Source organism: Oncorhynchus keta, chromosome 21 (assembly GCF_023373465.1).
Source record: "Oncorhynchus keta strain PuntledgeMale-10-30-2019 chromosome 21, Oket_V2, whole genome shotgun sequence".
In the NCBI taxonomy this organism is placed as follows: domain Eukaryota; kingdom Metazoa; phylum Chordata; class Actinopteri; order Salmoniformes; family Salmonidae; genus Oncorhynchus; species Oncorhynchus keta.
The window spans coordinates 41,113,020-41,136,345 of record NC_068441.1 but is presented as its reverse complement, the minus strand read 5'-3'; the positions used below and the strand labels follow the sequence as shown (position 1 = coordinate 41,136,345).

Below are 23,326 nucleotides of genomic sequence, written 5' to 3'. Positions count from 1 at the left end.
TGTATATTTTGAAAGTAATCAACCTAGACAGACAGGTTTCCTTCTCCATTTACAAACAGGGTATGTGTTAACGTACAGTGAATAATATACAGTTTTCCACGAAATAGAGGAAGTGGGCCTGGAAGTGAAACTTTTGGAGGGTAACTACAGTAGCACATACTTTTCATCTGACGCAAGGCCTCCACATGACCCTTTTATGACGTAAGCATGTATTTCAATGATTTCCAAGGAAGGTAGTGTCACGCTGAATAAATTATTTGTGAGACAGCTGCAGGAATGCATAATAGTTTTTTATTATTTTACCCCAAGTTACGGCGTGCCGTGTAAAGGCACAGGGATGACGACCAAACAAACACTATACAAAAACACAGGGTTGAAACCCAAACAAAAGAGCAAGGAGTACCTCGAATAAATAACACAAGCACACAATGATTAACACACGGGACGAGACCCGTAATTGTCTGTGCAATCCACAATGACACGAAAGCCCAAAACACACAGCACAGGTGCCCACACAACCAACGGACATTGTAACATTAATTGACCACCCAATGGAAATCAAAGGGCACAAATATACAAATACAAATCAGTGGGAATAGGGGACAGGTGTGGGCAATGAAAGTTCCGGAGGGATCCATGACAGGTAGCTTTGGCTCAAGTTTCACTTTGAGGTATATTGTGCTGTGTTTTGTATACCTGCATACCTTGAATGACTGTTTATAAACATAAGTGTCGTTGCCCACGTCAGTCCTCTTAGTCTTGCTGAAGAGGACAAGGTCCTGGAAGAGGAAGATGTGGCGGAAACACTTTTTCTTTCTGAAGGACACCAGGAACTCGTCCTGACGAATCAGCTGCCCCTGCTCCTTCAAGTTGACCTACAGGAGAAGAGAAATTACATTGAGGGCAGGATGTATTCTGTCAGGGTGCATCTGTGGTAAGATGAACCCTTTTTTGTACATTGACATTTGACCTTATACTGTATTCATCCCCTGATAGGAACAAACTAAGAAGTGTTACAGGTTCCGAACGACCTCACGAATGTGGTAGATCAATGTTATTTGGGTTAGGCGGGTAAATCATTTGGCCAAAGTGGGTCACCCAAAAATAAGTTTCAAAACCCCTGCACTGTACTGTATGACCGGAAGAGTCAAACTTTTATCTTTATCTTACAAACTTGACAACGGAGGTTAACATAAAAAGGGAGAAAGTATTAATATCCGAACAAACTCACAATTGTGGTTTACAGTACGGGCCACAGATGGGGATTTGGGTCTAGCCAATTTTTCCAATGTGGGTCGGCTGAAGGAAATCAAATCAAACTTCATTTGTCACGTGTCGAATACAACAGGTGTAGACCTTGAAATGCTTACTTATAAGCCCTTAATTAACCAACAAAGCAGTTCAAGAAAGAGTTAAGAAAATATTTACCAAATAAAGTAAAGTAAAAAATAATAAAAAGTAACACGATAAAACAACAATAACGAGGCTATATACAGGGGGTATTGGTACTGAGTCAACGTACGGGGGGGTACAGGTTAGTCGAGGTAATTTGCACATGTAGGTAGGGGTAAAGTATGCATAGATAATAAACATCGAGGAGCAGCAGTGTAAAAAGAAATGCGGGGGTGGGTCAAGTCAATGTAAATAATCCGGGTGGCCATTTGATTCAATGTTCTGCAGTCTTATGGCTTGGGGGTAGAAGCTGTTAATGAGCCTTTTGGTCCTAGACTTGGCGCTCCGTTACCGCTTGCCGTGCGGTAGCAGAGAGAACAGTATAAGACTTGGGTGACTGGAGTCGTTGACAATGTATATTACTGTAGGTCCTGGATGGCAGGAAGCTTGGCCCCAGTGATGCAACCGGTCAGGATGCTCTCCATGGTGCAGCTGTAAAACTTATTGAGGATCTGGGGACCAATGCCAAATCTTTTCACGCTCCTGGTTGGGAAAAGGTGTTGTTGTGCCCTCTTCTCAACTGTCTTGGTGTCCAGCCTTTCAAAGCACTTCATGGCTACCGACGTGAGTGCTACGGGGCGGTAATCATTTTGGCAGGTTACCTTCACTTCCTTGGGCACAGGGACTATGGTTGTCTGCTTGAAACATGTAGGTATTACTGAATAGGTCAGGGAGAGGCTGAAAATGTCTGTGAAGACACTTGTCAGTTGGTGCGCGTATGCTTTGAGTACACGCCCTGGTAATCCGTCTGGCCCCACGGCTTTGTGAATGTTGACCTGTTTATGTTGACCTGCTCACATCGGCTACTGAAAGCGTTATCACACAGTCGTCCGGAACAGCTGGTGCTCTCAAGCATGTTTCATTGTTGCTTGCCTCTAAGTGAGCATGATAGCATTTAGCTCGACTGGTAGGCTCACGACACTGGGCAGCTCGCGGCTGGGTTTTCATTTGTAATCCGTAACAGTTTTCAAGCCCTGCCACATCTGACGAGCGACAGAGCCGGTATAGTAGGATTCAATCTTAATTCTGTATTGACGCTTTGCCTGTTTGATGGTTCATCAGAGGGTGTAGCGGAATTTCTTATAAGCGTCTGGATTAGTGTCTCGCTCCTTGAAAGCGGCAGCCCTAGCCTTCAGCTCGATTCGGATGTTGCCTGTAATCCATGGGTTTTTGTTGGGATATGTACGTTTGGTGACTATGGGGACGACGTCGTCGATGCACTTATTGATGAAGCTGATGGTTGAGGTGGTCTACTCCGCAATGCCATTGGATAAATCACGGAACATATTTCAGTCTGTGCTAGCAAAACAGTCCTGTAGCATAGCATCCGCGTCATCTGACCACTTCCGTATTGAAAGAGTCACAGGTACTTTCTATTTTAGTTTTTTTCTTGTAAGCAGGAATCAGGGGGATAGAGTTATGGGCAGATTTTCCCAATGGAGAGCTTTGTATGCGTCTATGTGTGGAGTAAAGGTGGTCTAGAATTTTTCTCCTCTGGTTGCACGTGGTAGAAATGAGGTCCAATGGACTTAAGTTTCCCTGCATGAAAGTCCCCAGCCACTAGAAGCACCACCTCTGCATTAGCATTTTATTGTTTCCTTATGGCCTTGTACCTTTCATTGAGTGTGATCTTAGTGCCAGCATCGGTTTATGGTGGTAAATAGATGGCTATGAAAAATATAGATGAAATTTCTCTTGGTAAACACTGTGGTCTACAGCTTATCATCAGATACTCCACCTCAGGCGAGCAAAACCTTGAGATTTCCTTAATATTAGATTTTGCACACCAGCTGCTATTGATCAGTTAAACACAGACCTTACTGGAGGCAGCTGTTCTGTCAAGGAAACCCCAGCCATCTGTATATTATCCATGTCGTCGTTCAGATACGACTCTGTGAAAAATAAGAATGTCCCATTGGTAGGATAGGTCTTGAACGGAGCTCATCCAGTTTATTCTCCAATGATTGCACATTGGCCAGTATGGTAGAGGCGGGTTACCCACTCGCTGACTAATTCTCACAAGGCACCTAGACTTGCGTCCCCTGTATCGGCATCTATTCATCATGCGAATGACAGGGATTTTGGCCTGGTCCGGTAAATCCTTCGTGTCCGACTAGTTAAACAAAAAATCTTTGTCCAGTTTGAGGTGAGTAATTGCTGTTCTGATATCCAGAAGCTCTTTTTGATCATATGAGACGGTGGCAGAAACATTATGTACAAAATAAGTTACAAAAGATGTGAAAAAACACTCAAAATAGCACAATTGGTTCGGGGCCCGTAAAACGGCAGCCATCTCCTCCGGCTTCATTATTTAGATTGTTACTCTTCAGTCCTCCTTTTATACCTCTCCCTCCAACCCCCTCTTCCCCATTCCTCACTCACATCACAGTCCTGGATGTCGTCCATGGCCAGCAGGTTGTTGCCATGCCTTAGCTGGAACTGGATGACCTCCAGGGCGTGCTGGACCTCGGCCTCCTCACGGCTCCTGTGGGGCCCGCACTCCCTCAACATGTCCTGCAGCAGTAGGCTGTACTTGCTGATCCGCTGCACCGGCTTCAGCAGGTAAGAAGACAGGTCCATCTTGTCCCCCAGCTGCAGCTGTTTTTGCTGGAGTGTTAGGAAAACAGAGTTCGGGACAATTCCATATCAATTCATTCAAATCAGAAATATTTTTTTTTAATTCCAATTGCATTTTCTTCTAAAATTGAAATTTGATTGTTTAACATGCATGTCCTAACAGGGTTGTGGTCAATTCTATTTAAACTCAGTCAACTTTTAATAAAGGGTATTTAATTTTTTTTTTGCAAACAGCATTGTTCCGGGGGCACTTGCACTACAAATACTTCACATAATGATGAGTATAGCATTATATACTGTAATATCAGTGTACTCTGCCAGTTTATTTGACGTCCTCACCTTGAAAAAGTAATGGCCGTGGTTGATGAGTAAGCTGTCTGACTGGGGTTTGTTTTTGCTGAAGAGGGCGTACAGACCAAAGCTCTCTCTCTGGATAGGGGTAGAAGCACAGAATTCAATAGAAAGTATTATTATTGTATTCTGTTTTACACAGCTGTAGAACCTACGTGCCTTGATTTCTCAAGATTATAATTGACCTGACTTGTGGCATGCAGTCCACATCACTTGTTGTTGGTGAGTGCCAAACAGATGAAAAGATAAGTTATAATAAAAAGACTGAACTGTCTCTCACCCCAAAAAGTAAAGCAATGTTATGGTAAAACACTGGTTGATTGTTTGTTTCAGAGCAGTTGGATTCAAATATACTGGTATATCAGTGTTACTAAATACTGTTGTATCAGTGTTACTGAATAATGTTATATCAGTGTTACTAAATACTGTTATACCAATGTTACTAAATACTGTTATATCAGTGTTACTAAATACTGTTATACCAGTGTTACTAAATACTGTTGTATCAGTGTTACTAAATAATGTAATACCAGTGTTACTAAATACTGTTGTATCAGTGTTACTAAATGCTGTTATACCAGTGTTACTAAATACTGTTATATCAGTGTTACTAAATACTGTTATATCAGTGTTACTAAATACTGTTATACCAGTGTTACTAAATACTGTTATACCAGTGTTAATAAATACTGTTATACCAGTGTTACTAAATACTGTTATAGCAGTGTTAATAAATACTGTTATACCAGTGTTACTAAATACTGTTATACCAGTGTTAATAAATACTGTTATATCAGTGTTACTAAATACTGTTATATCAGTGTTAATAAATACTGTTATATCAGTGTTACTAAATACTGTTATATCAGTGTTAATAAATACTGTTATACCAGTGTTAATAAATACTGTTATATCAGTGTTACTAAATACTGTTATATCAGTGTTACTAAATACTGTTATACCAGTGTTACTAAATACTGTTATATCAGTGTTACTAAATACTGTTATATCAGTGTTAATAAATACTGTTATACCAGTGTTAATAAATACTGTTATACCAGTGTTAATAAATACTGTTATATCAGTGTTACTAAATACTGTTATATCAGTGTTAATAAATACTGTTATACCAGTGTTAATAAATACTGTTATACCAGTGTTAATAAATACTGTTATACCAGTGTTACTAAATACTGTTATACCAGTGTTACTAAATACTGTTATATCAGTGTTAATACATACTGTTATACCAGTGTTAATAAATACTGTTATACCAGTGTTAATAAATACTGTTATACCAGTGTTAATAAATACTGTTATACCAGTGTTAATAAATACTGTTATACCAGTGTTAATAAATACTGTTATACCAGTGTTAATAAATACTGTTATACCAGTGTTAATAAATACTGTTATATCAGTGTTAATACATACTGTTATACCAGTGTTAATAAATACTGTTATACCAGTGTTAATAAATACTGTTATACCAGTGTTAATAAATACTGTTATACCAGTGTTAATAAATACTGTTATACCAGTGTTAATAAATACTGTTATACCAGTGTTAATAAATACTGTTATACCAGTGTTAATAAATACTGTTATACCAGTGTTAATAAATACTGTTATACCAGTGTTAATAAATACTGTTATACCAGTGTTAATAAATACTGTTATACCAGTGTTAATAAATACTGTTATACCAGTGTTAATAAATACTGTTATACCAGTGTTAATAAATACTGTTATACCAGTGTTAATAAATACTGTTATACCAGTGTTACTAAATACTGTTATACCAGTGTTACTAAATACTGTTATATCAGTGTTAATACATACTGTTATACCAGTGTTAATAAATACTGTTATACCAGTGTTAATAAATACTGTTATACCAGTGTTAATAAATACTGTTATACCAGTGTTAATAAATACTGTTATACCAGTGTTAATAAATACTGTTATACCAGTGTTAATAAATACTGTTATACCAGTGTTAATAAATACTGTTATACCAGTGTTAATAAATACTGTTATACCAGTGTTAATAAATACTGTTATACCAGTGTTAATAAATACTGTTATACCAGTGTTAATAAATACTGTTATACCAGTGTTAATAAATACTGTTATACCAGTGTTAATAAATACTGTTATACCAGTGTTAATAAATACTGTTATACCAGTGTTACTAAATACTGTTATACCAGTGTTACTAAATACTGTTATACCAGTGTTACTAAATACTGTTATACCAGTGTTAATAAATACTGTTATACCAGTGTTAATAAATACTGTTATACCAGTGTTAATAAATACTGTTATACCAGTGTTAATAAATACTGTTATACCAGTGTTAATAAATACTGTTATACCAGTGTTAATAAATACTGTTATACCAGTGTTAATAAATACTGTTATACCAGTGTTAATAAATACTGTTATACCAGTGTTAATAAATACTGTTATACCAGTGTTAATAAATACTGTTATACCAGTGTTAATAAATACTGTTATACCAGTGTTAATAAATACTGTTATACCAGTGTTAATAAATACTGTTATATCAGTTTTAATAAATACTGTTATACCAGTGTTAATAAATACTGTTATACCAGTGTTAATAAATACTGTTATATCAGTGTTAATAAATACTGTTATATCAGTGTTAATAAATACTGTTATACCAGTGTTAATAAATACTGTTATACCAGTGTTAATAAATACTGTTATACCAGTGTTAATAAATACTGTTATATCAGTGTTAATAAATACTGTTATACCAGTGTTAATAAATACTGTTATACCAGTGTTAATAAATACTGTTATACCAGTGTTAATAAATACTGTTATACCAGTGTTAATAAATACTGTTATACCAGTGTTAATAAATACTGTTATACCAGTGTTAATAAATACTGTTATACCAGTGTTAATAAATACTGTTATACCAGTGTTAATAAATACTGTTATACCAGTGTTAATAAATACTGTTATACCAGTGTTAATAAATACTGTTATACCAGTGTTAATAAATACTGTTATACCAGTGTTACTAACTGTCTATTTGAACTTCTCTGTGAAGTGATGAGGACACTACCCTGGAAAGGGTGCCGTCCTTCACTTAAAACGCATCATCACAGTTTTTGCTCTGTAGTAAAAATGCTTTTGAAAACTTGACTGCTGACATGCAACATTTTTAGGATTGTATTAACAGTGGATTTATGATCAAAAGATTGAAATATCCCTTTCAAGTTAGGTTTAGTTATCACACGGTTAAGGTTTGTAACCATGGGAACCCACATGTCGTAGGAAGCAGCGTCCGACTCTGAAGGGTTCTCGGAGGCAGCCCTCCAGCTCTTTCAGAAAGTGATGGCGGTGGAAGTCATGGAGCTTCTCCAGGTTGCCGAAAATGTTCCCCCCCTGGCCCCTTAGGTCCTGAGGCACATCAGGCCTCTCCAGCTCAGGGAAGTAGTGCTCTCGTACGTAGCCTAGAGATCGTACATACTCCCTCTCAGTCAACAACAGCTCATCCATGATCCTCTGCAACTTCCTGTCCACACAGGAAACAGGAAATTGGGAATTTTAAGGAGGAGGAATTTGGACAATGCGTTCTCTAATTTACCCCTTACCCTCACCCTTACCCTCACCCGCAGTTTTAAGAAAAATACCAAAACAAATAAGAAATACAAGTAACAAATAATTAAAGAGTAGCAGTAAAATAACAGGCTATATACAGGGGGTACCGGTCCAGAGTCAATGTGCGGGGGCACCGGATCGTCAAGGTAATTGAGGTAATACGTAGGTAGAGTTATTAAAGTGCCTATGCATAGATAATAACAGAGAGTAGGAGCAGTGTAAAGGGAGGGGGGCAATGCAAATAGTCTGGGTAGCCATTTGATGAGATGTTCAGGAGTCTTATGGCTTGGGGGTAGAAACTGTTTAGAAGCCTCTTGGACCTGGACTTGGCACTCCGGTACCGCTTGCTGTGCAGTATGTAGTTATTGTAAAGATTATAGGCAACTAATCGTAATCTGAAATCTAACAAAGACCCAAAGAGAAACCATCTCGATGATGCATTTCTTCTAACACTGCATGCTGTAAATGTCCTTTGTCACTCATTTGTTTATTTAAGACGTATTTCCCATAAACCCATTCCCATAACAATTACAGATTGATAATAGCTTGTGTGACTAATGGCATAGCTGCTGTAAAGAGGTCAATGGAACTCGACCAAAACAATGGAAATGCCATGGAAACTCGTGGGGGAATGATGCAGTGAGGGAAAGATCCCGAATCTCCTCATTGTCCCCCAGCAAATTTAGCCTACATTTAGGCTATTGTTAAAATGTGTATGTCACACTATGTTGCGGTAAAAATCGGAGTGTAATGCTTGTATGGATGTCAAACCGAATACATGTTCATGTCCACATTACCAATCAACTGCATTACAGTTAAAAATGACTTTGACTAACACCTCTGATTTCTCTATGCTAGCTATGCTACCAGATTATACGAACGGGAGTTAGCATTTAGCAGTCACTTCTTCTAAACCTGAAAAGGGATTGCTTCTAAATGTTATGCAGCAAAAATAGCCAAATACACCCAAATCAGACTTTAGTAACCACATTGTGGGCCTGTTACAATAAATCCGTCATGATGGATTTTAAGAGCGCAAGAGCAGATTTGTTGGACATGCGCCAAGCCGGTATCCAACACTCTACTCAGCAAACTGGATGCAGTTTATCACAGTGCCATCCGTTTTGTCACTAAAGCACCTTATACTACCCACCACTGCGACCTGTATGCTCTAGTCGGCTGGCCCTCGCTACATATTTGTCGCCAGACCCACTGGCTCCAGGTCATCTACAAGTCCATGCTAGGTAAAGCTCCGCCTTATCACAGTTCACTGGTCACGATGGCAACACCCATCCGTAGCACGCGCTCCAGCAGGTGTATCTCACTGATCATCCCTAAAGCCAACACCTCATTCGCCTTTCGTTCCAGTACTCTGCTGCCTGTGACTGGAAGGAATTGCAAAAATCGCTGAAGTTGGAGACTTTTATCTCCCTCACCAACTTCAAACATCAGCTATCTGAGCAGCTAACCGATCGCTGCAGCTGTACATAACCTATTGGTAAATAGCCCACCCATTTTCACCTACCTCATCCCCACAGTTTTTATTTATTTACTTTTCTGCTCTTTTGCACACCAATATCTCTACCTGTACATGATCATTTATCACTCCAGTGTTAATCTGCAATATTGTAATTATTCGCCTACCTCCTCATGCCTTTTGCACACATTGTATATAGACTCCCCTTTTTTTCTACTGTGTTATTGACTTGTTAATTGTTTACTCCATGTGTAACTCTGTGTTGTCTGTTCACACTGCTATGCTTTATCTTGGCCAGGTCGCAGTTGCAAATGAGAACTTGTTCTCAACTAGCCTACCTGGTTAAATAAAGGTGAAATAAAAAATAAAATAAAAAAAATCCTTGTTCTATCCCCCACTGCGTTGCATTGCATCTATGCTAAGTATTTCTGGGGGAAAAAATTCTGATAGCTGTTGAGAAGGAGGTGCATCACTCACAGGACATTGCTGCCATTTTCTTCAGCTTGTGTGTCGGCTAATGACGAGGCTTCTTGTGTCTTGTCACCACTATGGTCAGTCAAGGACACTGAAGACACCTGTATGGGGTCACCACCTTCCCTATCCCCATTTGACTTACAGCAGGAGGTGCCAGAGCAGAAACTTCCATTACGGGAGATATCATAAGGGTTTTGGGGTGACTGCAGTGCCACTACTAGGTGCCGGCTATGGGAGTGCCTTGCCGATAAGGGGGAGGAGCCACACTCTGAGGACAGGAGAGAGCTCATACAGGAACCCTCACTCAGTGATCGCCCCAAGGCACTGTGTTTCCATGGAAATGCCTCACACTTGCCAATCGGATCCCCCCTCTTGAGGTCCGCCTCGCTGTGGCGCCTCCCTTGGCCACCTCCTCCATCTTGAGGCACCACTGGCATCAGTTTCCCCTCTTTGCCTGGGGATTTAGGTGACTGGGACACTTCTTTGGCTCCTTTGCCCCCTTTCGAGTCCGCTTTGAAAGGGAGGTTAAAACATGTGATGTGAGCGCTGTCCCTAGTATTGCTTTCTCTGCTCTCCATCTGGTCCTGGGAGGCCCTCCCCGAGTTATCGGCCACCCCTGGAGGGGAAGTTGAGGCCGGAGCGAGGGAGCAAGTGGCCCCCTCCCCCTTCTCCTCTTCGCTCTCCTTTCCCGCTTCTAGCACCCTGCTCTTCACTTGAGCTCTGCCAGCTGTGGGCTGCTGCTGGTCTTTGTCGGCTGCTCCTCCGGGCCGTTGCAATCTCTCCCCCAGCCGCTGGCTGACTTCTTGGCACTGGATCCAGGCTGCATTCCACAGCCTCATCCCCCCAGAGCCCCTCGCACTGTAGGCTTTGGCTTTCACAGTCTGGAAGTGTCGAGCAGAGAAGCAGTCACCCAATCTCTCCTTGTAGGTCTTAAGTGTACTTAGATTGGCTTTGGCAGGGTAACACCCTGTCTCTACCTGCTCAAGATATTGCCTGCATTCCTTGGCTAGGGAAGCAACCTACAGGAAACAATACATAGAGCAGATTTGTTAGTGTCATAGTGTTATTTCAGAAGTGTTAGAAGTTAAGTATTTTTGTTGTGTATTACTTGGATGAGAAGTTGGGGTTCAGAAAAGATTGATGGGAGGGATTGATGACTGGCTAGGGGTTAAAGAGGGGGAATGTCCATAAATGCATTTATCCTTCCTTCCTTCAGTTCATACATGATATGATTTACAACATAGAAACATGGTGGTAGTGATGGTAAAAGTAATATCGTGGGAGAAATGACGCAGAGTTAGAATCAATTCCATTTTGATTCCTGTCAGTCCTCCATCAAAGTGTAATACATATTCTGTAGCTGACTGAAATTTAAGTGGACTTGATCCAGAATTAAGGCTGAAAGGAAGCAATAAAAGAGTAAAAAGAGAAAGAAGAGGTTTTGAAAGAACCAGGGTATTGCTCGACTAACCTGTTCACAGAAGCGATAGACATACACCATGTTGTCAAGCTCAGTATGCCTTTTCTCCGCTCGTAACAGAAAGTCGGCCATATAGGATTTGAAAGTGTTCATCACAGTCAGAAAAACCTCCATCTCAGTGTTAGAGTTGTTGGGACCCAGAATCTTCTCAACCTCCATCATCAGTGTCAAGGTCTGCTGTTTTTTCTCCTATGATGAATAACAAAGATTTAAATTCCTTCAACTCCTGCTTTTCCTCCCCATCTGCACATTACGTAAGATCTGATAAGCGCAATTCATTGTGATGAATAGGTTTTTCATGATTTATTCTGAGGAAATATGCTCCTTTCATGCAGCTGTGGTGTAAGAGGAAATAAATTATGAAATGGATATCTCAAAATAAACCGGTCAAAGAAACATACATCTATGAAAAATGAGATGGGATTTATTAACCTGGCTCATCTGGATGTATTGAATGTAGTTTTTCCTCTCTTCAGAGACAAATATTAACTTGAGATAAGGCCTAAATACAGTTGAAGTCGGAAGTTAATATATACTTAGGTTGGAGTCATTAAAACTCTACTTTGTGCATGACACAAGTAATCTTTCCAACAATTGTTTATTCCACTTATAATTCACTGTATCACAATTCCAGTGGGTCAGAAGTTTATATACACTAAGTTGACTGTGCCTTTAAACAGCTTGGAAAATTCCAGAAAATTCCAGAAAATTATGCCATGCTTTAGAGGCTAATTGACATCATTTGAGTCAATTTGTCACGTCTTCCACCGTAGTCGTTCCTCTCCTTGTTCGGGCTGCGTTCAGCGGTCGGCGTCACCTGTCTTCTAGCCATCCATAATCCACTTTTCATTTTCCATTTGTTTTGTCTTGTTTTCCTACACATATGGTTCTCATTTCCCTCATTAAGTGTTGTGTATTTAACCCTCTGTTCCCCCCATGTCTTTGTGTGGAATTGTTTGTTGTAAGTGCTTGTACACATGATTACTGGTGCCCCCGCAATCCCAGCATAAGTCGCTCGTCGATTCAGGTGCGGCTGGGAATTTTATCATCAGAGCATTCGCCCATATGTTAGGGATCCCTACTGTTCCAGTGGTTATGCCTTTCCCAGTTCACGCTCTGGACAGTCGACCATTAGGGTCCTGGGTACTTAGGGAAGCTACCATCCCCCTGGGCATGGTGACACAGGGGGTCATGAGGAGAGAATCAGTCTCTTCCTCTTTGACTCTCCTGCGTTTCCCGTGGTACTAGGCCTTCCCTGGTTAGCTCGTGACCCTTCTGTTGCCATGACCCCACTATTTCATGGCAACAGAGGGCTCTCCCGGGGTGGTCGCGAGAGTGCTCAGGGAGATGTTTAGGGGTTTCCGTTGGTGCTACTAAGGTGGAAAGTCCAAACCAGGTCTCCACCGTGCGCATTCCCCCCGAATATGCTGATTTGACTCTCGCCTACTCCAAAAAGAAGGTGACTCAATTATCACCCCATCGACGGGGGGATTGTGCGATAAATCTCCTGGTAGACGCTGAACTTCCCAGGAGTCACGTGTATCCACTGTCAGAGGCGGAGACGGCGGGTAGGTAAACATATGTCTCCGATATGCTTCCGACGGTTCCGGCACGCGAAGGAGACATGGGACGCCGCTCATGTTCACCTTCGGCGCGCCGTGCTGCGCCAGAAAGCCAGCGCAGACTGTCACCGCAGTGAGGCCCCGGTGTTCGCACCAGGGGACCGGGTATGGCTCTCAACCCTCCACCTGCCCCTCCACCTGCCCCTCCACCTGCTCTGCCGGAAGCTGGGTTTGTGGGGCCATTTAAAGTCCAGAGGAGACTGAACGAGGTGAGTTACAGGTTACAGCTTCCCCCCGATTACCGTATTAACCCCTCGTTCCATGTGTCTCTCCTCAGGCCGGTGGTGGCTGGCCCTTCTATGACACTTCTATGCTGCGGGAGTTCCAACATCTCCATCAGGATCGCCCTGCACCTCGCCCTCCGGGTCATCCTCGAGGTCTGGTGTCGACGCGCAAGGGGGGGGTACTCTCACGACTTCCACCAAAGTCAGTTCCTCTCCTTGTTCGGGCTGCATTCGGCAGTCGGCCTCACCGGTCTTCTTGCCATCGTCAATCCACTTTTCATTTTCCATTTGTTTTGTCTTGTTTTCCTACACACCTGGTTCTCATTTCCCTCATTAAGTGTTGTGTATTTAACCCTCTGTTCCCCCCATGTCTTTGTGTGAAATTGTTTGTTGTAAGTGCTTGCGCACATGATTACTGGTGCGCGTCGGGTTTTCTACCCATATTGGTTATTTCTTTATGCCGTTGGGTTTTTGTATTAAACTGCTCCGGCTATTACCTAGTTCTGCTCTCCTGCGTCTGACTTCCCTGCCACCAGTTCCGCACCCCTTACACAATTGGAGGTTTACCTGTTGATGTATTTCAAGGCCTACCTTCAAACTCAGTGCCACTTTGCTTGACATCATGGGAAAATTAAAAGAAATCAGCCAAGACCTCAGAAAACAAATTGTAGACCTCCACTGGTCTGGTTCATCCTTCAGAGCAGTTTCCAAATGCCTGAAGGTACCATGTTCATCAGTACAAACAATAGTATGCAAGTATAAACACAATGGGACCACGCAGCCGTCATACTACTCAGGAAGGAGATGTGTTCTGTCTCCTTGAGTTTAATGTATTTCGGTGCGAAAAGTGCAAATCAATCCCTGAACAACAGCAAATTACCTCGTGAAGATGCTGGAGGAAACAGGTACAAAGGTATCTACAATGGGGAGAACAAGTATTTGATACACTGCCGATTTTGCAGGTTTTCGTACTTACAAAGCATGTAGGGCTGTCATTTTTATCATAGGTAAACTTAAACTCTGAGAGACGGAATCTAAAACAAAAATCCAGAAAATCACATTGTATGATTTCTAAGTAATTAATGTGCATTTTATTGCATGACATAAGTATTTGATCACCTACCAACCAACCAGTAAGAATTCCGTCTCTCTCAGACCTGTTAGTTTTTCTTTAAGAAGCCCTCCGGTTCTCCACTCATTACCCGTATTAACTGCACCTGTTTGAACTCGTTACCTGTATAAAAGACACCTGTCCACACACTCAATCAAACAGTCTCCAACCTCTCCACAATGGCCAAGACTAGAGAGCTGTGTAAGGACATCAGTGATACATTTGTAGACCTGCACAAGGCTGGGATGGGCTACAGGACAATAGGCAAGCAGGTTGGTGAGAAGGCAACAACTGTTGGCGCAATTATTAGAAAATGGAAGAAGTTCAAGATGACGGACAATCACCCTCGGTCTGGGGCTACATGCAAGATCTCACCTCGTGGGGCATCAATAATCATGAGGAAGGTGAGGGATCAGCCCAGAACTACACGGCAGGACCTGGTCAATGACCTGAAGAGAGCTGGGACCACAGTCTCAAAGAAAACCATTAGTAACACACTACTCTCTCATGGATTAAAATCCTGCAGCGCACACAAGGTCCCCCTGCTCAAGCCAGCGCATGTCCAGGCCCGTCTGAAGTTTGCCAATGACCATCTGTATGATCCAGAGGAGGAATGGGAGAAGGTCATGTGGTCTGATGAGACAAAAATAGAGCTATTTGGTCTAAACTCCACTCGCTGTGTTTGGAGGAAGAAGAAGGATGAGTACAACCCCAAGAACATCATCCCAACCGTGAAGCATGGAGGTGGAAAGATCATTCTTTGGGGATGCTTTTCTGCAAAGGGGACAGGACGACTGCACCGTATTGAGGGGAGGATGGATGGGGCCATGTATATCGAGATCTTGGCCAACAACCTCCTTCCCTCAGTAAGAGCATTGAAGATGGGTCGTGGTTGGGTCTTCCAGCATGACAACGGCCCGAAACACACAGCCAGGGCAACTAAGGAGTGGCTCCTTATTAAGAAGCATCTCAAGGTCCTGGAGTGGCCTAGCCAGTCTCCAGACCTGAAACCAATAGACAATCTTTGGAGGGTCTGAAAGTCTGTATTGCCCAGCGACAGCCCCGAAACCTGAAGGATCTGGAAAAGGTCTGTATGGAGGAGTGGGCCAAAATCCCTGCTGCTGTGTGTGCAAACCTGGTCAAGAACTACAGGAAACATATGATCTCTGTAATTGCAAACAAAGGTTTCTGTACCAAATATTAAGTTTAGCTTTTCTGATGTATCAAATACTTATGTCATGCAATAAAGTGCAAATGAATTACTTAAAAAAACATACAATGTGATTTTCTGGATTTTTGTTTTAGATTCTGTCTCTCACAGTTGAAGTGTACCTATGATTAAAAAAATACAGACCTCTACATACTTAAGTAGGAAAACCTGCAAAATTGTCATTGTATCAAATACTTGTTCTCTCCACTGTATATCCACATTAAAACGAGTCCTATATCGACATATCCTGAAAGGCCGCTCACCAAGGAAGAAGCCACTGCTCTAAAACCGCCAAAAGAAATACAGACTACAGTTTGCAAATAGTCCGGGTAGCCATTTGATTACCTTAAGGACAACAAAGTCCTCAATCCTATAGACAATTTGTGGGCAGAACTGAAAAAGCGTGTGTGAGCAAGGAGTCCTATAAACCTGACTCAGTTACACCAGCTCTGTCAGGACGAATGGGCCAAAATTCGCCCAACTTATTGAGGGAAGCTTGTGAAAGGCTACCTGAAACATTTGACCCAAGTAAAACAATTTAAAGGCAATGCTACAAAATACTAATTGAGTGTATGTAAACTTCTGACCCACTGGGAACATGATGAAATAATTCAATGCTGAAGTAAATTATTTTCTTTAAACAACCGTTGTTGGTGGAAGAAGGTGAGGACCAATGCGTAGCGTGGTAAGTGTCCATTGAACACTGAAGAAAAACAACAAAGTAAACGAACAAAACCGAAACAGTTCTGTCTGGTGCAGAATTCAAACACTCAACAGAAAAGAATCACCCACAACTCAAGAGTGAAAACAGGCTGCCTAAGTATGGTTCTCAATCAGGGACAACGATTGAAAGCTGGCTCTAATTGAGAACCATACCAGGCCAAACACAGAAATACCAAATCATAGAAAAAGGAACATAGACAACCCATCCAACTCACACCCTGACCATACTAAAACAAAGACATAACAAAAGAACTAAGGTCCGAACATGACATTTCTCTACTATTATTCTGACATTTCTCATTCTTAAAATAAGGTGGTGAAACTAACTGACCTAAGACAGGGCATTTTTACTAGGATTAAATGTCAAGAATTGTGAAAAACTGAGTTTAAATGTATTTGGCTAAGGTGTATGTAAACTTCCGACTAGTAAAACTGTTTCTATATAAACCAGACCTTTGTGAATAGCCTCCACTAAGGACAATAGGGGGTCTGCAGAGAAATGTGAATCACATCTATAGATCTCAACTAAGGAATCAGCCCTTAAAGGCCTTAAAGGCCCACTCTGTTAGTTTTACAAACATTTTTGATCATTGACTTGAATTTCCCTAATAAGCTTTATTAACAGTCTAACCCCAACCCAGCTGTACCTTGGCCTGAGTGAGGAAGGAGCCAAAGTGCTTAAGGGCTTTGCTCACACTCTCCAGGGTGTCCTCCGTTGAGTTGGAAACCTTTAGCTGTTGCTCTCCTTCTGTATTAAACCACATCTTGGCCTATGAAGTACACATTCAGATAGAAAAATATATATCATAATGCATACTAATCAGACCTACGTGAATAGAGTATTCATTTTCTTTCAATCATTTTAGGTGCCCTTGATTTAACCTCTAAGGGATTGGTTTCCCTAAACTGGGAAGGTTGTTGCTAATGTGACTAGAATGACGTTGTAAGTAACAGCCAACTTTCCAGGACATAGACATGTCTTATATCGGCAGAAGGCATAATAGAGAGAGCATGTTAATCTAACTGCCTTTTACAGTACCTATTACATTGAAAAAATGCCATGCTATTGTTTGAGGAGAGTGCACAACCACAAAACACTTTTATCACGGCAACTGGTTTGACACATTCACCTCTGAAGGTAAATAATGTACTTATATTCAGTCATCTTTGTTTTGTCTTCCTGAGGGTCCCAGAGATAACAGGTAGCATAGTTGTGTTTGATAAAAATCCATTTTTATTTTCAAATGAAGGAACTGGGTTCTTCAGTTTGAACCCCTGCTGTCTTTGGCTCCACACCCACCCCACCCGACCATCTAGATGTGTGAAGGTTAGTGTCTTTTCTGTAGGGAAGCTAATTATCCAACATGTATGACATTCCTTAGAGTGTCTTAACTTACAAAAATGCTATGGTAATAAAAAATGTATGTTCTCCTTAGTTATGTACTTGAAAATGTATAAATTGACCAATTCGGCTTAATTGGACAAACTCCTGGCAGACGTGATACAATATATATAGTGTAGTAATGTAATGCTTCACTGAAACAATCTGAAACACTGCTGCTGTCTGGTGGCCATCCTCTAAATTATCTTGCATTTCAAATATGATGGAATCTAATGTGTTATATTCTCCTACATTAATTTCACATTTCCACAAACTTCAAAGTGTTTCCTTTCAAATGGTATCAAGAATATCCTTGCTTCAGGTCGTGAGCTATAGGCAGTTAGATTTGGGTATGTCATTTTAGGCGAAAATTTAAAAAAATGGTACGATCCTTAAAAGCAGGCAGGCGTAGTTTCCTATTCTAAGTGACAAATAAGAACGTCTGTTGTACACAATATACAGTGCCTTCAGTAAGTATTCATACCCCTTGACTTATTCCACATCTTGTTGTGTTACAGCATGAATTCAAAATGGATGAAAAATATATATAATCTCACCAATCCACACACAATACCCCATAATGACAAAGTGAAAACATGTTTTTAGACATTTTTATAAATCTATTGAAAATAGAATACAGAAATCTATCTATTGAAAATAAATTACAGAAATGTACATAAGTATTCACACCCCTGAGTCAATACTTTGTAGAAGCACCTGTGGCAGCGATTAACAGCTGGATTGTGCAACATTTGCCAATTATTCTTCAAGCTCTGTCAAATTGCATGTTTTGGAATATTTTAATTCTGTACAGGCTTCCTTCTTCTTACTCTATCGATTAGGTTACTATTGTGGAGTAACTACAATGTTGAGGGACCTTACAGATAATTGTATGTGTGGGGTACAGAGATGAGGTAGTCATTCAAAAATCATATTAAACACTATTATTGCACACAGAGTCCATGCAAATTATTATGTGACTGGTTAAGCTCCTCTTTTCAGTTCGCCACAGCTAGCGACTGGAACTGACAGCTGTGGTTGCTTCGTGTGATGTATTGTTGTCTCTACCTTCTTGCCTTTGTGTTGTTGTCTGTGCCAATAATGTTTGTACCATGTTTTGTTCTGCAACCATGTTGTGCTGCTGCCATGTTGTGTTGCTACCATGTTGTTGTTATGTGGTGTTGTTACCATGCTTTTATTTGTATTTTATTTAAACCTTTATTTAACTAGGCAAGTCAGTTAAGAACAAACTCTAATTTACAATGATGGTCTATCAAAAGGCAAAAGGCCTCCTTCGGGACGAGGGCTGGGATTTTAAAAAATACAATAAAAAAATATATAAGAAAAAACTCACATCACGACAAGAGAGAAACCACAACACTACATAAAGAGAGACCTAAGACAATAACATAGCGTAGCAGCAACACATGACAACACAGCATGGTAGCAACACATGACAACACAGCATGGTAGCATCACATGACAACACAGCATGGTAGCAACACAACATATACTGTGTTGTCATGTGTTGCTGCCATGTGTTTTGTCCCCACAGAAGGCCTTTTGCCTTTTGGTAGGACATCATTGTAAATAAGAAACCCGTTAAATGAAGGTTAAATAAAATACATGTCAAAATGCAAATTGTTACTCCTGAAATTATTTAGGCTTGTCATACATAACAAAGGGGTTTGAATACTTATTGACTCAAGACATTTCAGCTTTTCATTTTTAACGCATTTGTAAAAATAAAATAAAAACATAATTCCACTTTGACATTATGGGGTATTATGTGTAGGCAGGTGACAGAAAAATCTCTATTTAGTCCATTTTGAAATCAAGCCTATTACACAAAATAATGTAGAAGTCAAGGGAAGGGGTGTGAATGCTTTCTGAAGACACTGTACTTCTATCTGAATATCCTGTAAAGTTGCAACCTCCTGACCTACCGTGTCGAGATCTGACTCCGCCTCCCTGAGTTTGAGCAGGAAGTCCAGGTGCCGCAGTGACTCGTTGGACCTCATCACCAGCGTATGAACACTCTCCTCCACCTGGTTATACAGGACCGTCACTGACTCCAAAGCGTCACTGTAATAAGAGGTGGACGTTAGCAAACATTCACTCCTGTCCTCACCACTTCACAATGATAGATGGTTTATGGAGTTCTGGCACAAAATGGCTGTCGTGGCATCACCTTGATGGTTGATACCATAGAGATGCATGAATTGGGGATCACTTGCCACATAGCCCGTTTTAGCTTGGGCAGTGTCATGGAGGGCTTTCACAATTGTATGGGTGTTACACATCAGTTATCCACAACAAATCATGAATTTGATGAAGACCAATACCTGTAGTCATCGGACTTGGCAAATCGAAACTCTTCCCTCTTCATTCTGGCCAGGATGGCCCCACCTTCTCTCTGTAAAGTAACCAATCGGATGTCCTGCAGTACCTCTTTCATTGAGGTCTTCTGATCTTGAATAGATAGCTGGACGTCCTGAACAAAAAGCAACAACAACAACAACCTAAAGCTAAAAAAAATAATGTTTTATTTAAGTTACTTCATGAAACTGTAACTACCTGGGCGGTGTCCATTTTTGGATTGCCATCAATTTTCTTGATTGCTCTATGTAGTATATGGGCTGCCCCTTGCAAGTCCGTCACAAAGGAAATTAGCTTCTGAAAAAGATAAAGAAAATAGATTTTAGGATCCAGACTCAAAACAAAGCCAATGCAATAGATTGGGGGGGATTTATGCTTTGGAATACCAATGACAACAGCTATGCAAACAAGCCCAAACTCGCCCACTATCCCAAGAAGATCCTTGTTGACTAATCCTGCAACAACAGGAAATTTGAATTATTATGTGGATTATAATTAATGGACATGTAGGGGTTGATTTAAAACATTTTCGTAGTCTGGAATTTCATACAACTACACTACAAGTTTTACATTTCCTGGATTGCAGGTTAGTACTCCTGCAGCAGGTTGATCAAAATAAGATCCTACATCTGTCAACAACAATTTAACATTTATTTGATGACACTTGTATATCCGATTTACTAGAAATCTACTAGAAATCTTGACCATACAAATGATTTAAAGAGGCCATGACATATGTTGAAACCATTTATAAATATTATACTGCACCTGATGAAACTGAAGCCAATCAGTGTGGCTGTAGGGGAAGGTCCCGCCCAAATCAGAGGTCAGCTGTTGTCCCTCCACCAGCTTGTGCAGGGCCTTCAGAGAAGTCACCATGTCCATCTGATTGACAGGAGGCATGTGGGGAGGGGTCAGTCATATTACAGAGCGAGGGTCTGTGTGGACATGTATCAATAGTCCAGATTGCAGGATTGAAAATGAGGAAAGGAAGTATCCCTCGTATTGCTTTCAGATTAGTGTATATGAAGGAGAGGAGACAAGAGGAGGACCCCCCCTTTAGACAAATCCATGGTGTCTTGCAAAATAGAATTATGGGTGTGTGTGTGTGTGTGTGTGTATGTGCGCATGTGTGTCTGTATGCCCTCTGACCTGTAGTCCAGGGTGTCTTTCAGGGCGAGGGCTTGATTCTTTATCAACTAGCATCAGCACAATGCGGACTGCATGCAGGGCTTGTTCCTATGGAGACGACCATTAAGGAAACATGTCAGGACAAGACATCATTGCAGATCATCACAATGTATGCAATATGAATATAGGGTCCATTGAAAAATGTTTGCATAGCTTGTTCTTCAGTACAGACGGATTGCTTGTTTAGCAATTTAGCATCCGGTAACTAGATGACTTCATACTGCATTTTAACATCCAGTAACTAGATACCTCCATACAGCATTTTAAAGGTCCTGAACAGTCATTATGAAAAGTACTTTTTCTCTCTAAGCTAACTACCAGGAAGTTTGAAAAGACAGGCTGAGCGGGCAGGGAGCTTATATTGACTGACAGCTCTTTGAAACAACTATTTCAAGTAACTTGGATGCAGTGAACACTGTCGCAGGAAAGTAATCTCAAGCAAATTTGGGGATACACAAAGCAACTCAAACATTGAAATGCATCAATTATATATAGATTGTTTATACATCTTCCGTTTGGCATGTCTAGTAATGCTGTTCACAGCAGCACTGATGGATGTGTTGACTTAACAACTGCGTTAGAGTTTTGAATGACCAATCCCCCCCCTTTTGTTCCATGCTGCATGAAGACCAAGCGAGGCAGTAACTAGCTTACACCAGACACAGATGAAAGGGGAAACATATAAGCATGTCCCCTCTAAGCCACACAGAAGAAATATCAGGACCAGTGAGAAGCACGAGATTGAACTTCACTCTTTCTAGACTTTTCCCGTTCAGTTAAAACTATCAGCGTTTCTCTTTACTGGGACAATTGTGATCGAATGAACGCAATAATAGTCACTTTCAATGCAACATAATAAAACAAACTATGCAAGACTTAGTATGCAAACTAACTATGCAAGAGATTTTGTGGGAGACAGAACACTTCAGAGTAGTATTCTATTGTATTGACACACAGACCGGTGCGGCATAAACAATCAGAGCTGCAGTAGGCTTATATGCAATTCGACCATTGCCACATATGGATCAGTGCCATTCACTTTGAAATGGACTGTGTTTACAGCATGAGCAGTCCTGAGTAGATGCGCTTGTTTTGAGATCAAAGCGAGAGCTGCATGTAGCCACGTGTGCACATTTTATTCATATCATTTGCTAGGCACACTCAAAGAGCTGTATTACGCCATAAACAAACAGGAAAACACTCAGCCAGTCCTAGTGGCCGGGGACTTTAATGTAGGGAACTTAAATCAGTTCTACCTCATTTCTATCAACATGTTAAATGTGCAACCAGAAGGAAACAATTCCTAGACCACCTCTACTCCACACACAGAGACACGTACAAAGCTCTCCCTCACCCTCCATTTTGGTAAATCTGACCACAATTCTATTCTCCTGATTCCTGTTTACAAGCAAAAATTCCAGCAGGAAGCACCAGTGACTTGGGCTATAAAAAGTGGTCAGATGAAGCAGATGATAAACTACAGGACTGTTTTGCTATCACAGACTGGAATATGTTCCGGGATTCTTCCGATGGCATTGAGGAGTACACCACATCAATCACTGGCTTTATCAATAAGTGCATCGATGTTGTCGTCCCCACAGTGACTGTATGTACATACCCCAACCAGGAGCCATAGATTACAAGCAACATTCGCACTGAGCTAAAGGTTAGAGCTGCAGCTTTCAAGGAGCGGGACTCTAACCCAGAAACTTATAGGAAATCCTGCTATGCCCTGCGACGAACCATCAAACAGCCAAAGCCTCAATATAGGACTAAGATCGAATCGTACTACACCGGCTCCGACGCTCGTCAGAAGTGGCAGGGACTGCAACCTATTCCAGACTAAAAATTAACACTAGCCTACCAGATGAGCTAAATAACTTATATGCTCGCTTCGAGGCAAGTAACACTAAAATATGCATCAGCTGTTCCGGATGACTGTGTGATCATACTCTCTGCAGCCGATGTGAGCAAGACTTTAAGCAGGTCCACATTAACAAGGTTGCAGGGCCAGACGGATTACCAGGACGTG

The 23,326-nt window shown here is 41.1% G+C and overlaps 1 protein-coding gene across 2 annotated transcripts in view; it reads right to left on the bottom strand.

Annotated features, from left to right (window-relative positions):
- The window catches only part of LOC118400566 (pleckstrin homology domain-containing family G member 4B-like), an 81,807-nt gene that overhangs the window by 23,476 nt on the left and 35,005 nt on the right, over window positions 1-23,326 (bottom strand). The window contains exons 7-18 of one of the 2 annotated variants that reach the window (XM_035797547.1): window positions 21,256-21,342; window positions 20,872-20,988; window positions 20,302-20,400; window positions 20,070-20,218; window positions 19,671-19,809; window positions 17,039-17,113; window positions 11,445-11,642; window positions 9,977-10,992; window positions 7,687-7,936; window positions 4,369-4,458; window positions 3,835-4,059; window positions 705-875 (exon numbers count right to left, since the gene is read on the bottom strand). In XM_035797547.1, the coding sequence (XP_035653440.1) occupies window positions 705-875; window positions 3,835-4,059; window positions 4,369-4,458; window positions 7,687-7,936; window positions 9,977-10,992; window positions 11,445-11,642; window positions 17,039-17,113; window positions 19,671-19,809; window positions 20,070-20,218; window positions 20,302-20,400; window positions 20,872-20,988; window positions 21,256-21,342 (2,616 nt within the window). Of the gene's footprint in view, window positions 1-704; window positions 876-3,834; window positions 4,060-4,368; window positions 4,459-7,686; window positions 7,937-9,976; window positions 10,993-11,444; window positions 11,643-16,990; window positions 17,114-19,670; window positions 19,810-20,069; window positions 20,219-20,301; window positions 20,401-20,871; window positions 20,989-21,255; window positions 21,343-23,326 lie in introns of both variants that reach the window. The other variant, XM_035797546.2, reaches the window with a different exon arrangement.